Source organism: Zootoca vivipara, chromosome 4 (genome assembly GCF_963506605.1).
Source record: "Zootoca vivipara chromosome 4, rZooViv1.1, whole genome shotgun sequence".
Classification (NCBI taxonomy): Eukaryota; Metazoa; Chordata; class Lepidosauria; order Squamata; family Lacertidae; genus Zootoca; species Zootoca vivipara.
The window spans coordinates 39,698,357-39,715,148 of record NC_083279.1 but is presented as its reverse complement, the minus strand read 5'-3'; the positions used below and the strand labels follow the sequence as shown (position 1 = coordinate 39,715,148).

Here is a 16,792-nt window from a genome sequence, read left to right as displayed (position 1 = left end):
TGAATGAGTAAGATCCACAAATCCTCTTGTTTACTTTTGAACAAAAGTAATGAAAAGAAGAAGAAACATATCCTATTTTTCTCTTCATATATAACAAAATGAACCAGTCGTGCACTGGAAAAAAAGGTCACAATCCCATTCAGCATGCCCCATCCCCACAAACCAGAAGTTGACCAGTGAAAAGTTTGGCAGCGTAACAATGTCTTGAAGAAAGACTGAATCACCACAAGAGAGAAAGCCAAGAGAAGTTCTCACCGGGTGTACTGTTTATATATTTTCATGCAATCCTATCATGTTTATTTGGTTATTAAGTCCCATTGAATTCACTGGGAAATCACTGGGAACTGAATCCGCTGAGACTTATTTCTGAGTGGACATGTACACAGGATTGTGCCGCAAATTTTTACGTTCCATCACAATATGATTTCTGACTGAAAATAGACTGTGGGCCTCATAATGAATACTATTTTGGGGTGGCATCTCCCCTTGTGGAGACGAATCTCCTAAATATAAGGGCAACTTCTAAATATCAGAATCTAGAAGATGCTATGTATTATCCTTTAACTGAATGCAGTCATTATAGCTATATTCCAGAATGGTCACTGAATAACCTGTATTCAACGCATCAGTACTGAAAATGTGAACCCCAATGAAATATCAGAAGTGCAACCCCTGAAAAAAAAAGTCCATCAAAACATGTTTAGCACATTTTAGATACATCTTCCCCATGTCCCCATGTATTAACAACTTGTAAGCCTTCAGGATCACAGAAGGGCAATTCAGTGATTTCAATCTCAGTTCCAGGACTTGAATAATGCAGTAGGAGAACTAGCTGATTTTCTGGCAATAACATCTTTCCCACATAATTCATTAGCTTGTTTATGTGTAAGACCAAGAGTCTAAAAACCACTGAAGCAAGTAACAACAAAGATTAAACAAGAGACTTGAGAAAGTTAACGGGGTACAGAGAAATTTACAGCAAATATACACACGTACAACATATTTTCAAACAGATTGCTGATGGATAATCCCATTCATCAAAAAACTGAATGTATTTAAATGCCTTTACCTTTTCAATCGCTTTTCTCTTTGTTCCCAAATCCATCCAGGTGTTTTCATTCTCCAGCATGTCCATAAAGGCCCAGCGAATCCCTTCAGTCAATTCTGCCATCTGCAACAAACATTACCATAATAACTTAAGAAATGTGAAATGCTCTGAAGACTTTCTGTCCAATTCAGTGAAGGAGCTCTGCATGCAGAAGCAGCCTTGTCTGTGTGAGTGTGTAGCCAAAACAGATGTACACATCTGGATTTGCATTCACATCTGCAAATCAAAATGCTCATCTACAGTGCTCATCTGGTCCCCAGCTAAATGTCACTAATTGTACTAAATTAGTGTGGGATTGGTGCCTATGAAAGTACGAACATTAGAATCCATAACAAAGTTTCCCTTCCATTTATTTTCTACCCTTTAACTCTCAAGACTACTCTTCAGGTATTTAAGAACTGGAAGAACATGGTTATGAAAATATTATTTAAAAGGTTACGTTTTCTGCAGCATACATGCACCATCATAAGAATGTAAGATGAGTCTGCTGGATCAGGCCAAAGGCCCATTAGGCCCACACTCTGTTCTCACAGCAGCTGAGGGAAACCAGCAACCAAGATTTGAGCACAGGAGCACTCTCCCCTCCTGTGGTTTCCAGGAACTGATATTCAGAAGCAATTCAGGAAAGATGAGAAATCTGTCCATAGGTCAAATTAGCCAGGATGGCTGAAGTGGAGCCTTCATGTTCCAAGGCAGCATAGCAAATGCCATCCCGTTGTTTTCCTCATCCATTCCGGATTTACCATTTCCACATTCTGATGTGCATGTTTTTTACTCATTGGACTTTCCACAAGGATAAATCCAGATTCAATGGGAAAATATCGTGGGGTGGCATTTTGATAAGGACAGTGCCATGCGGAATCTGGGCAAAGCTTCCAGACATGAATGGCACCAATTCCAAAACAAAATGCTGTGTGGAAGTACCAGTAATGTCAGGTGAATCACCTCCCTGATTGAAAGTTTGGAGATTGACCTAAGTGGGGGGAAATAATGTCCTTATCTAAACAACCGAAGGGGATTGTAGCATCTCATTTTCATGATTCATTACTACCCTTTAAATATCACATCATTTTTATACAATATGGAAGCCAGTACAACCCCAGCATTAAATATGACCAAGCATTCAACAGTCGGGAGTAAACTGCATCCCAGGGAATAAGGTAACTTGGAGATATTGATGGCAGAGCACTGTTTCAATTAACTTAGTGCACTAATGAGGTGAACTCCCTGTACTTGGAGGTTGGCAGTTCATATTCTAGCTCTACAATTGGACCCTGGTGTATATTCTGGTTTTTATGCACCAGCTGTAGCAGTAGGGGTGGGAGGAGAAATCTATTCATACCATCAGAGTTGTTATCAAAATTGTTCAGGCGTAGCCATACGAAATGCTGCCTAGACTGTAGGTCAAAAACAGTGCTATATTTAGACACAAATAATATCTCTATGATAAAAGGAGGGAGACAAGAAAACATCCAGGGCATGAGCTCATCAGTGACTAAATACAAAAATACCATGCTTCCCATAATTCATTATTTATTCAGCATGGACCTTCTACAGACTAAGAGGGGGGATGGTTTGGTGTCATCTAGATAGCTGAAACACAGGGAAAGGAAAGGCAGATTGAAGAAAATAGAAGATGCCATATTTTTAAAAAGAGAGATCAACTTGCCATCTAGTCTATAACCCAGTCCCCATCCATCCTCAAGAATACGCCCCAATGATTTCAGTGAGATTTATTCAAGTAAATGTTCACAGGACAGCATTCTACAATTCTGTGCATACTTATGTAAGATCACGGCATTTCTTAGTTACTAAAATGTCTCATTTGTCATTTGATCTTTCCAGCTATTCTGGGGGGGAACAGGATAGTAACAAATAGCCCTAAAGACAACCTATGAAATACTATGCAATGATTAAAGTTGCAGGGCAGAAGGGGCCACAGTTCAGTAACAAAGCACCTACTTGTGCGCGCACATGCATATTCATGCATTTATCTTTTGAAGCTGTCTCAGGAACATCAGGCCACAAATCTTATACATATTCCCAAGTTCAGTCCTTGGCCTCTCCTGCTACAAGCATCTCAGACAGCAATGACCACTGCCAGATCCAATGACCAAATACTGAACTAAATGAACTGACGACTAAGCGTCAGTCCTCCTGACCATTAGAGTCGGTCCAAGGCATTTTACAGCCTGAGGCAAAAATGACAAAAATAGGAAGGGCTGTAGTTCAGCGACTGCATATTCTTTGCATGCAAAGGGTCCCAAGTTCAATCTCTGGCACCTCCAGATAGAGATGGGAAAGACTCCCTTGTCTGAAACCCTACAGGGCAGCTGCCAGACAATTGACAGAACTGAGCTAGATGGACCAGTGGTCTGATTAAGGCAGTTTCCTGTGCCACCATCACATCAAAGTGGCAATGGCACAAGTGATCTCTGGGCCGCATCACCCACAATGCTTTGCTCTGAGGAAGGGTGGCCCTGCTGTGACCAGGACGTCAGGAAGCAGGTGACAGCAATGATAAGGGGAGAAAGAAGGTATAAGAGGATGCAGTGGTAGAGGATGAGGAGGGAGTGAGGGGCGAAGGAGGAGGTGGTGATGATAATGTCAGAGGGAGGAGGAGGTGAGGGCAGAAAATGGAGAAGGCAGCAGCAATTTCAAAGACATGTAAATGCACCTACCATATCCCTCTTGTCTTCTTGGAAGTGCAGATCTACAAACATTCTTCCAGCAACATAAGGGAGAGCACTTTCCACGAAGTTTACACATTTATCCCACTGAGGCAGTAAGGAGGTTGTCCCCTGGATTACCTGTTTTGACAAAACAACATTCCATGACAATAACCAGATTTGCTGCAAATCAGGCAGACATGTATTTCCTCTTCTAATCTCCTGTACTCCCACATGAGCAGCATTCTGGAGTTCTGGCATTAAACAGCCACAAAAGGGTTTCCCCCATGCATATGCTCATAACTCTGACATTGACTGGGTGGAGGAACACTAGGATACATTAGGGGTTTGATACAGCTGTGTAACTTTTTCTCAGTTTGGGTACCACTCACTATTAGTGTGGAAAGGAAAACTCACTCCCTAATAGTAGCAATGTGTGAACAAAGGTGCAGACAATCAGCTACCATTTCACTGGAGCAAACAACAACTATGTCACTATAAATGGTAAATGTGGAAAGTCCCAGAATATCTTAAGTTAGGAATGGTACTGCTAGCTCTACAGTTTGTAAATTCTCAGTTCTCTTCAGTTCATTACAGAGTCCCAAGCAATGATGTCATCCTTTCTCTCTGCTTCATATTGCAGCCATTAGAGAATGAAAATCACAGCATAACACAGAGACATGATGCTGCAATAAAAGGGAGAAAGTCTTGGATGTAGAAAAAAGATAACCTGTTAATTTTTCATTCAGCTCTATGCCCAGACTAGAGTCCTGATGTCCTGAGAGTGTTTAGGTGATGTTCTCCAACTTCTTTAAATGCATTTAATTCAAGCTTGCTAGCTGGAAGCATAGGGACTCACAGAATCCATCTATCAACTGCTGTCTTCATAAGCTTCATAGGCACACAGGGCATATTGGTACCAAAATCTCAGACTTACCCTTGAAAACTCCAACCACCTATACTGAAAGCGTCGGCTGAGGTTAAATATTCTCGAATAAACCATTCTCCATACCAGATAGTTGGCAATAGTCCTGTCAAAGCAGACACGTCTTTATGTCAGACAGTTAGACCCATGTGTTGTACAGCTGTCTGAGACTATAAATAAATAGGTGAATAGATCCCTCCCCCCTCAGATCAGTGCAGTACCTGCTTCACCTTGAAAATCAATGAGCAATAATGACCAAATTCACAAAAAAAAAACCTGTTAGACAGAAGCAGCCATTTGGTGTGTGAATGATGGTGGATCTTCCATTTGGAGCATATTTCAACAGTTTTGCATCCTGAGATGGAATTTGGCATTAGTGCTTCTGTGCAAAGAATGGGAGTTCTCTCCTCCCCCCCCCCCAACAGTACTCACGAACTAATAAAGCAGAAACAATCTAGCTAAAAAATCTATAGGAAAGTTTGCCTTAATTAAATGTAATGGGATGTATTGCAACTTTTAATCAGAGTAGATCCATTGAAATAAATGGCCCTAAGTTTGTCATGTTCATTCATTTCAGTGGGTCTGTTCTGAGTACAAGTTAGTTGGCCACAACATCCTACTCACATAGTAATAATGAAACACTTGCAGGACAATTCAGGTGGCCAGTGCAAACATATAAACTTAAGGAATAATAGGCTTCCTACCTCAGAGAAGTAAACATGGTGTTTATTGGCTTAATTGGAAGCTGAACATAGCAGGGGTTAGCCCACAAATCAAACTTTAATTCTGAAAACGTATCAATTGATTAGAGGGGGGGGGGAGAGAGAGAGAGCCTTTGAGCCTATATAGATAAATTCATCCCACTTATCAGCCCGCATTCATTCAGGATTATAGGGCAGAAGTTCCAGGTGACAAGGTTTTAAGGCCTGCACCTGCCACTTTTAGAAATTAAGCACCATGGTATATTGTGCCTTATTCAGCATTTTCGGATAGAGAATGTGATAATACTTCTGTAATCCAGTGTTATACACCTGAGGCTTCTGCATGGCTGGATCTCGTAATACTAATGCTCAAAGACATTAAAAACACATTTTTCAGAGTCAGAGCTAGTAGTAATATGGCACTTCACCCCCACTGCTACCACCTCAGAGCATTTTGGCAGTGCTAGACTTTTCGACCTAATTAAAGACAGCCAATAACATATCTTCCTATTTCTTTTTAAAGCAATCTGACACTATTTGGATTGATTCAGCAGAACACAAAAGTGACTGTTGCCGAGATAAATATTATAACTGGTAAAGTGTTGTATCTAACACTGCTGTTTTGCTTGTGCAACAGACTTCCACATGCACCGTGAAAGCTGCCCTCCTTTCCTCATCTGTGCAGCTGCCCTGTGCACCTGGGGCATCCTCCAGAACAAATGTGGGTGTGGGGCACAGGGAGAGAATAGGAAGGGCAAGTCCTGTTGTGTAAGCAGAATGCTTGCTTGCTTATGCAGCATTGGACACAACCTTCACACCATCACATCCTTTTCAGAATGTAGGGTTTCAATGTTACTTGATTAATAAAACCAATTCATTGATAAAAAGATTGTGGGTCAATCAAAACTGGACCCTGCCGCTAGTGTTTGTGCTGTGCCTCAGAAAGTTATCAAAAATCAGGATATTCCATATCAAACTGACCTAATTCAAAGGACAGAGGAACTGCATTATGGATGTTTTAGTTATTCGGGGGGGGGGGGGGAGATATATCCTGTATGATGCATTTTATATCCTTTTAGGTGCTAGCAACAATGAACCAATTAAAAAAAGAAGGGGACAAGCAGGTGAAGACCACCTGAAGACCAAAGTACATATGACAATAGTCACATGCAGTACTGCTTTACTCTTTCTTTAGTTGGTGGAGGGGTAGCGTGCTCTCTCTCTCTCTCTCTCATAGCCAGTATGCAGACCCTATCAGGACTCTAGCAGGGAGATAGAAGGGATTTAATCATTTCCTCCACACACCTGCAATATACATTGCTGATAAAATCTCCCACTACTAATACAGATAGGGACGTGGGTGGCACTGTGGGTTAAACCACAGAGCCTAGGGCTTGCCAATTAGAAGATTGGAGGTTCAAATCCCCACGATGGGGTGAGCTCCCATTGCTCGGTCCCAGCTCCTGCCAACCTAGCAGTTCGAAAGCACCTCAAAGTGCAAGTAGATAAATAGGTACCGCTACAGCGGGAAGGTAAACGGCGTTTCCGTGTGCCCCTCTGGTTTGCCAGAAGCGGCTTTGTCATGCTGGCCACATGACCTGGAAGCTGTACGCCAGCTCCCTCAGCCAATAACGCGAGATGAGTGCCGCAACCCCAGAGTCGGTCACGACTGGACCTAATGGTAAGGAATACCTTTACCTTTACCTTACTGATACAGATATGGGGAGGAGATCTACACCGGCTATTTGTTTTTTCACACACACAAAAATAAATAAATAAATAAATAAAAATCTGTACTTTACAGTGAAGTATGTTCCATTTAAGTTTTTAATGCTTCTGGGAGAAAGAGTGAGAGCAAGTGAAGTCATCTGAGCCTATTCCAAATGGGCTTGCTGACATATTTCCTTTGGTTGTGTCTTTCACGCCTTCCCTTCCCTCAGTACTTTCCCTGCTTCCTTCTCTTCTCCCCACTGAATAACATAGAAGACAACCCATAGTCATTAGCATTATTTCCACAATTCTGTAGAACTTGCCATGCTGTGGTAATGGACCTTTACTATGCAATACCCATGGCTTCTACAGAAGTCATGGTGCCTTTCTGCAAAAGCAGCAGGACCCTCTTGGAACATCTCTATTTCAATGGCTCAGAGCAGCATCTTTTCCCTTTGCTATCATTAGTATCTGCAGTGTTCACGAAACAAAGAGGACTTATGGCTGAAGAGCAACAAATTATTCAGTCAATATGATATGCCTTCCCAGTCGTAAGAGGATTCCTATAATGATCGCCTCAATTTCCACATTCCCCCCCCCCCCCAAGCACAGAAAGGCTTTGCACTCAGGGAGGGAAATCCATTTGCCTAGAATTGCTAGCAATGAGTTCTCTTGCTGCAGCATTCACACGATTTTGTTTGCATAGCAACCCCAGAGACAGGAAAAATTGAAAGGGTCCACCTGTGGGTTGAAAACAAAGTGGTAACAACCCACAGTATGCCAAGATCCTAAACATTATACTGAAAAGTCAGGGATTGTTTCTGAGCAAAAATACACACAAAGCAAATTAGAAATCCTTACTTTTTTCTTTCACTTTCTAGTATCCTGAACAAATCCTTGAAGTACTGGGGCACACGAACAATGACATTTTCTGAAGCATCTATGTCCTTAAGTTCAGGATAAAGCTTGGTGTCGATCACCTTCTTGATATAGCCCAGCCAGTCAAACTGAAACATAAGCAAAGGTTCAGTTCCTGACTCTTGCAGACAACAACAACCATAGCTGCCAAGTTATCCCTATCCCTTTTTTTAAGGGAAATTCCATTATGCTGAATAGGCTTCCTCGCGAGAAAAGGGAAAACTTGGCAGCTATGCAACAACAAAAGCTTATAAGTTAATTACCTACCATTAGCTGAACGACTTAAAAGTTTTGCCTAATTTCAAAGTTGAAGTTCACTGCACAACATCACAAATATTTTGAAACTTAAATAAAAATGCAGCTGTATTTAAAATAATAATAGTGAACACCTGTTTCAACTAATTTCATTTAAATTGCCGTCTTATGCACATCTGAAGAACCTTTCAGTTTGAAAGGTAATTACACAGTCCAATCAGGCATTAATATAGTCATTTTCCAATTAACTTCAACCAACCTGAGGGATCAGGGTGCGGAGCTCCGATATGTTCATTTTGTTGTACATAGATTCACTGGTTCGATTCTCATGTGGAATCATTATCTGCAAAATATAAATGCAAGCAAATATTATTTTCCTCCACAAATCCACTCTGACTTTGCCAACACTCACATAATCTGGATGCGACAAGGTATGAATAGCCATGTTACCTGTTCAGTTTTCAATAAATTAAGTTGCAAACCCATTATTATTATTCATTAGCAAAATAAATCTTTTTTCCATAAACATTTTACATTTCCCCCCATGTAACACAATGAAATTCATCTTTATCCATACCAATATCTAGCCCTTCCAGATGTTCAGTTTCATAATCCCAGGTGGATACCTACTCTACATCAAATGTATCTGAAAGACAGGAAAATCTAGAAAACTAACTAACCAGTGGACTAGGAAGAAATTAAACTACTGATGCTGTCTTCAAATTTAGCACTGCAATTAGGCCTGGAAACTAATTGTCAGCCAGTGCAGTCAGGTCAGGACTGGCATTATATGCTCAAGCTGTTTTGCCGCAGTGAGCAGGCTGGCCACTGAATTTTGCACCAGCAGAAAGTTTCAAAATTGTTTTCAGTGTCAGCACAACATATAGTAATCTAACCTATTTAGCAGCAGCAGCTGTAAAGAGCTCCTACTCCTTTACATTTATATTCTCATTCAACCCTGAAATCCTTTGAGTATCGAACTTTTCCCCGGATGTGCTACTGGCAGTTGCCTACTTGTGGACATATCTTTCCAATTCATCACATTATTATTATTATTATTATTATTATTATTATTATTATTATTATTATACAGTGGTACCTCGGTTCTCGAACGTAGTTCACAACATAAAAATACAAGATACAGTTTGTCACTGCATTGGAACTCCAGGAAAGCACCAACTGAATGAAGAAGTGGAGCCATGTCTACCCCTTTGGACATCCAGTTGCCACACATGCAACTAAAACCCACATTTAGAAAAGCACTAACCTCAGCAATTTTAACTTCTAGTTTCAACACAGACTTCATATCCAGCTCTGCACGTGAAGCATTGGCCCCAAGAAGCACTGCTGTATCCACCATGAACTGGAACAGGGCTTCTCTGTACTATAATGGGATAAGAATCCAATTATCATGACAGCTAAACAGAGAATCAACCTAAACAAACTAAAGTATGCCACACACACAAACACATATCTTATTGAAGCATAAGATCAGTACATTGTTTTCTTACTTTCCTTTCTATATTAATCATACTGTTGTGTTCTATATTAGTTAACATGCTCTAAGGGCCTATCTAGAAAACCTTTTTATTCAGCATTCATCCTCATTTGCTTGCATGAAACATGCACTGATGATAGATTATATCCAGTGTTTACTGAGCATTTGTTCTGATTTGTGTATGGAGTGGTTATGCAACAATGACCATTAATCCAGAATTCATCCTGATTTGCTTGCAGGGCGTTTACATGTCTTCCCATGTAACCATGGGCCATTTGTTTGTCCCTTTCAATGCATTTCCCCATCACTTTCCAAACCGCAAAAATGTTGTGGGTAGTATCCAACTAAAGGATTCTGCTAGGGCAATGATTGCCAGGTGCTCTCTCCTCTCCTCTCCCCATGCAACACCTAAATCTGTTCCCTCCAGTGAAGGTTTATGGGACACAGATGGGGGACACAGTAAGAGGAGAGCATGAGGAAGTTCCACTCTGCAGCTAAAACTCCTTGTAGTATCAGAACTGTTAAGCTGGAAACAACCACTTGTAGTAGTAGGTTGTTGTTAAAAAAAGGATTTGTTGTGCAAATCCCTATTCCATCTAGAACAATCTTCAATTTGCATTTTATTAGGGGAAACTGTTTTGGAAAAATTTGCATGTTAGGAAAAATTACAAACAAAAAGGTGTATATTAAAATGTATAGTCTTCTTTCATGAAGACTAAAAAGAAAAAAGAAAATTGAAGACTGGAAAAAATGCAAAACTGAGAAAAACAAAAGTTGACAGAGTCACTCATCCCTAGTGGCTACTAAAGAGAGGATATTTTCAGTAATGGCAGCCCAGTTTTGGAATGCTCTTCTCAAAGAAGTTTGCCTGGTGCCCCACACTGTGGTTCTTCCACCAGCAGGCTTTTAACCAGGCATCCCCAAACTTCGGCCCTCCAGATGTTTTGGACTACAATTCCCATCTTCCCCGACCACTGGTCCTGCTAGCTAGGGATCATGGGAGTTGTAGGCCAAAACATCTGGAGGGCCGCAGTTTGGGGGTGCCTGCTTTTAACCTTCCCAGGCTTTTTAAAAAAATGTTTGAGTGTTCCTTATGTATATGACACCACTGATATACTCCACTGCTGGATTTATTCAAGTCTTGTCTTGTGCTATTTTGGTTGTGTTTTGGTTTTTATATATATAATCTTTGTGTTTTACAGTTTTAATTTGCTGTTATTGACCACTCAGATATCTTCAATTACCAAATGGAATAGTAGCACATAAATGGAAATAAATAAAACAGTTACTGCAGAAGGTTTAAATCTCTAAACAGGAAGTTAACAGGTTTAAACAAGTAAATTAATATGGTGGCAAAGGGGAAGAAATCCTCAATGTAGAAATTGTTCTCCATTTAGATGCTCAAATAAGCAATGCTCACGGATTTAGCTTCTGTGGTGTTTTCCAGGTAGTCTTCTCGTGCTGACAGAGACAGGGATGCTTGGTCTAGCTGTTAAAAATATGTAAAGAAAACAACAGCGTCAGTTACCATTAAACACACTTCCATAATACTACTCAATCTCCAATTTATAGTTTCATTAAGAGAAAGGAAGACACACAAGCAATCTTTTAAAAAATGATTTACTAACATTAAGCAATGAACACATTTTTTAAAAGAAAATAATAATTCAGGCATCCAATTAAGTTTGCATTTAAATATTATATTCTGCTTTCTTGGGGACATTGGCTTCTGTATGACATTGGGGAGTTTAGGAATTCTACAATAAACATTCCCCCCAAGATATAAAAGTCTCCTGGCATATCTAATCTGAGAATTCATTTGATCCTTCAGTAACTAATTAGGATACAAGCATGTTCTTCCTGTAAATCAGATTGCTGTAAATCAAATTAGAGATGAGCTTAGAATGCCCTAAGGAATACAGTTACATATATTCCCCTGACTTTTAGTCATTTGCATATATACATACTAAGGACCAGGTTCTGTGGAGATGTTATCGAACATGATGGCAAAAGGTTGATAACTCCTATCAACAAAATTAGCTGGAGGGTGTGTAATTAGGAGTTTGATGCAGGTTTTAAAGGTATTATAGAATTACTTTCTCACATGTCTGGTGAAAGAAGGCATTCTTTCTGTCATGTTTGAAGATTTCATAATTAAAACATAATGAATCCAGAAACTAGGGACTCAGCTAAATTGGCAAAGAAAAAGCACTTTACCGTATATGCGTTCTTTATGCATTCTAACACTGTGACACCAGATGGTGATGTGGAGTTCCATTTGTGCCAACCCGATTTCTCATACAACGTTTAAAACAGTTAAGTGTTTAACTGAAACACTTCTTTGATTTGTCTAGATCAGGCACCCCCAAACTGCAGCCCTCCAGATGTTTTGGCCTACAACTCCCATGATCCCTAGCTAACAGGACCAGTGGTTGGGGAAGATGGGAATTGTAGTCCAAAACATCTGGAGGGCCGAAGTGTGGGGATGCCTGGTCTAGATCCAGCCTAAGACCTTCTTTTTTCACAGAGGCACATGCCTGAACCAGCCCCCGCTTCAAGTGTGCCATAAAATCCCACTCCCTGTGAAACAAATAAGTCAACTATAAATCAGGACATGGGTCACCCATATAGCACATGCTTTTGTGGGCCCAGCCACAGTGATGCCCAGGACAGCAGCATGGGATTAAACAGGCCACAACTTTATGCATAACAGATGCTGGCATAGGCATTGCTGGTTGATGATTGACCTGATTGACTAAGGTTAAGGGTTGCCTTGGGATGAGCATCAATTCTGGGTAACTGCCTTAAACACCATTCGGGAGTGCTATGGCCCATCAACCCCCAAACTGGGTGTCCAAACAAGAGTATCATCTTCCAGGCCATGGGTAGGCAGACTAAGGCCCATGAGCCGGATGTGGCCCAATCGCCTTTTCAATCCGGCCCGCGGATGGTCCGGGAATCAGCGTGTTTTTACATGAGTAGAATATGTGCTTTTATTTAAAATGCATCTCTGAGCTATTTGTGGGGCATAGGAATTTGTTCATTCCCCCCCCCCAAAAAAAATATAGTCCGGCCCCCCACAAGGTCTGAGGGACAGTGGACCGCCCCCCTGCTGAAAAAGCTTGCTGACTCCTGTTCCCGGCTCTCTTCAAGGGATACCTTGCTGCTGCAGTTGTTGCAGGGAGAGCTCTCTTAGACTAGGGATCCATCCCAATGCCTTATCCATCATAAAATTGAGACAGCACTATCCTTTCGGAAAATAGACAAGGCGTAGCAGAATATCCAAGTGCACATGACCATAGTGTGACTTTATAACCCATGATAGCTTCACTTTTGTCTTTTTCATTATTCCAGTTACTTGAAACGTTTTATACTGTGATGACAATAAAGGTACAGTACTTGATTGATTGATTGGTTGGTTGGTTGGTTGGTTGCGACATTTGCTATGAGGCAGGCAAAAGCCCTCCAGGCTGTCCAATTGGCCTGAAGGGGAAATCCCTCCCTGGCCCAGAAAATCCCCCATGACTGGCCCCGCTGCCTGCAGGAGAGTCCATAGCAGCGGACTCCCCTCATGCCACAGGAGGGAGTCCCATCTGCCATAGCTGCACCCAGCCACAAACACATCTCCCCCAAATTCAAGTAAGCAATCCTTTCTGGCACACACAAGGTCTGGTGTGACAACTCCACCCCCCATGCTGAAATAGAAAGGAGCCTTCTATTATAGCTCATTGAAAGTCGTCCCCCCCCCAAGTCTATCTGCATGAGTTGGGCAGTTTGGAGGGGAGAGTTTACAAATACGACACATACATGCACGCCAAAATAACACCACCCCATGGCACAGTTAGACTTCAAAGAAATCTTATATTCGCCTCAGTACAAGGCTCATTTCAAGCCTAATTACATTGGAGGAGGAGCAATTTTCAGGGAGCGCTCTCACTAAAAACACTTCTTGCCATAATTAAGCTTCAAAGAAGCCTGTTGCATCAATCCTAGATGTTATAGGGGGTGGAATTCTCTCCCCACCCCAATCCTAGTTGTTAACAGGGGCTGATCTTCCTGAAAACTGCAGATGGAGAGGGAAGGTTAACTCTTGCATTTCCAGGATGATTTCTCTACCTGACTCACACACCCCTATAACACTTATGTGAAACAAAAACACTATTCTTTTTTAAGTCTCATTGCTGATGAGTGGAGTCTGTGGGAGGTAACTGCCATGGATGTGCTTGCGCATGGTTGCAGTGTGCAGGCACATGTGTCCCCACAACAGTTTCTCCAATTTGTAAATGTGCCCATTTGCAAAAGTTGGCAATTCCTGAACATAATGGCTAAAATGTGGAGCACTGGATATTTTTAGTGAGCCAGTGGAAACTCGCATTTACCTCCATCATTTCCTCTACCATACCTTTATGATGTGCTCATTAGAGTTCTTATCATCAGAAGCCACATACATTCGGATGAAAACAGAACTGCTGTATTGGCCACGAAGAGTAGCCAGGGTCTGTAGCATGCTGAACTTCCTTTCTGACCACAATCCATCAGGCCCAATGTTCGATTCCAGGACAGGCCAGCGGAACGGAGAATGTTTCAGCATGCTCAAAAGAGGCTTTGCATCAGCTTTCTCTATCTTATCTGGAGATGGAAAAAGCAAGCCATCAGAAGACAACTTCCAGGCAATAGCATTTTAAGAGTGCTCATTAGAAATACTGTGGAGAGCAACAGTATGTGTATACATAAATTTATTTAAGCAGTAGTAATGTTAGATAACTATCAGATTTCACCATATGGGTATGCATTCAGAAGAAATGTCCCATTAAACATATATGATAGTTAAAAATCCCACGCGCCAGGGAATACTGTGTAATCAATCTATGGCATGTTTACCGAGAAGTAAGCCTCACTTATTCCTAGGTAAGTATAGCCTAAGTACAGGACTGCATTCTAAAAGTACAAATTATTTAGCACTGACTTAATGGCAGAAGAGCAATAACTGGCACTAGTCATAAAATGCTGTTTTTGCAACATTTTGCATGCTTTCATATGCATAAAACAGAAATTTGTTTCAGAGCTGCTCATTGCTTGATATTTATAGAACGTTGGAAAATAAAAAGTGTTTGCCAGTTTCTGTACATTCAGATCCTAACCTGTAACCCTGTAAATGAAAAGTTACTTACTCTCATTCATACACGAAGAATAAAGAATCTTAGCCTTCTGTACAGCTTCACTGTCTCGCCTTTTGCTAAGAGGTTTCTCAAGGAGAGCTGTGAAGTCAAATGAGGAGAAAACATTAGTTTCAAGTTTAACCATCCTAGAGTTTAACCAACATCAAACAATAGGTCAGAACATCACATCACTAGACAATGAACCTGAATTCTTCAGAATTTAATGTTGGTAGTCTAGGAAGACTGACATTCTTGAATCTAGAGGCTCGGGAAATGTTAGGCCCATACACAGTGCTTCATTGTTAAGATGAAAAGTTTTGGGGTTCCAAAGAACAGAGAACCTCCGTTTTGAAAGCTTCTTCCCTTCACTCTAGAGGAGGGGAGCAGGCTTTGAAGCTTTAGTACCAGGCAAAAGACACATAGTACAGTGGTAACTCGGTTTATGAACACAATTGGTTCCGGAAGTCTGTTCATAAACTGAAGCGTTCATAAACTGAAGCGAACTTTCCCATTGAAAGTAATGGAAAGTGGATTAATCTGTTCCAGACGGGTCCGTGGAGTACTCAACCTGAAGTGTACTTAACCCGAAGCATGGGTGTAATTGGTTCCGGAAGTCTGTTCATAAACTGAAGCGTTCATAAACTGAAGCGACCTTTCCCATTGAAAGTAATGGAAAGTGAATTAATCCGTTCCAGATGGGTCTGCGGCGTTCGTAAACCGAAAATTCATAAACCGAGGTGTACAAAAACCGAGGTTCCACTGTAAATGGCTCTCTCTTCCTTAATACTTAATTCAAGTGGGACCTGCAGCAAAATCTTGCAGTGTGGAGTGGTACTGTTCAGGAAGCCAACAAACTGTGCCCATTTTCAGGACACTCCATTCAACTCTCCCATTTTCTATTCCGCCCCCCTTTCCAATAATCAGTCAGCAGCCCATGGCCACTGAGCACCGTTCATCCTCAATGGGCTCTTCTTCGGTTTCCCCTAAGAATCTTATTTATTTGTTTGTTTGTTTATTTCTTCAAACCTTGGAGTTTCCCCAAGCTCCTTGTTTGGAAATGGATTAGAGTACGTAACTCTTTTATTTTCAAGGTTACAGGTTGGGATCTGAACATACAGAAGCTGACATATGCTTTTTTCTTCTTCTTATATAGCCATGAACACAATATGCCATTAAAATGACACAGTCAGTTTGTGTTATGGCCAGATGAACATACAAGATGGCGAGTAATGTGTGAAGTGCATGCTGAGTTGGTGTCAAGCAATCAAGCACTATGGGGGAGGGGGGAAACTATTATATGAACACAAAGCTGCGTATCCCTACTTTCCTCTCTGAACTGTCTGAGGGTGCAGAGCTAAGCTCAGACAGTGAACAGGTTCCAGGGTTAAGCCATGTTTCAAATAAATCTCAGGCTACAAGAAGAACAAAGCTTTGCTATAAATCATGAAAGCAAACCAATATCTGAGGGAAGCATTCATGGAACAGAGGCCCCTTCCAGATGACCTGTTTATTGAGCATTCATTCTGATTTGTTGATGAGGAGGTAATATGATGTTCTGCCAAGCAATTGTTATCCCCCAATTCCAGTCACTCTACTTTCCAAAAAAACCCTCCCAAAATTGCTTTTCTTTTTTCTTGGAGGTAGGTTTATTGTACAAGAACTCCACCTCCACTTTAATTGTGCAGCCTTAATTTGCCAGTATTGATTCTCATGAACAAAATAGAAACTGTTCACAAGTGCCCTAAGTTGTCCTGAATGGAGCAAAGTCAATCCATTTGCAATACAAACGTAAAGCCTACCTTGAACAAGAACATTAGTTTGCAATGCACATTAATTGTAGAGGTTCATA

The 16,792-nt window shown here is 41.1% G+C and overlaps 1 protein-coding gene across 4 annotated transcripts in view; it reads right to left on the bottom strand.

Moving 5' to 3' along the window:
* The window catches only part of PHEX (phosphate regulating endopeptidase X-linked), a 97,185-nt gene that overhangs the window by 49,336 nt on the left and 31,057 nt on the right, over positions 1-16,792 (bottom strand). For all 4 annotated transcript variants that reach the window (XM_035116147.2, XM_035116149.2, XM_035116148.2 and 1 more), the window contains 9 exons: positions 14,956-15,042; positions 14,187-14,413; positions 11,205-11,273; positions 9,554-9,670; positions 8,546-8,629; positions 7,975-8,120; positions 4,715-4,808; positions 3,790-3,918; positions 1,070-1,171 (listed from right to left, as the gene is read on the bottom strand). In XM_035116147.2, the coding sequence (XP_034972038.1) occupies positions 1,070-1,171; positions 3,790-3,918; positions 4,715-4,808; positions 7,975-8,120; positions 8,546-8,629; positions 9,554-9,670; positions 11,205-11,273; positions 14,187-14,413; positions 14,956-15,042 (1,055 nt within the window). The remainder of the gene's footprint in view (positions 1-1,069; positions 1,172-3,789; positions 3,919-4,714; positions 4,809-7,974; positions 8,121-8,545; positions 8,630-9,553; positions 9,671-11,204; positions 11,274-14,186; positions 14,414-14,955; positions 15,043-16,792) is intronic.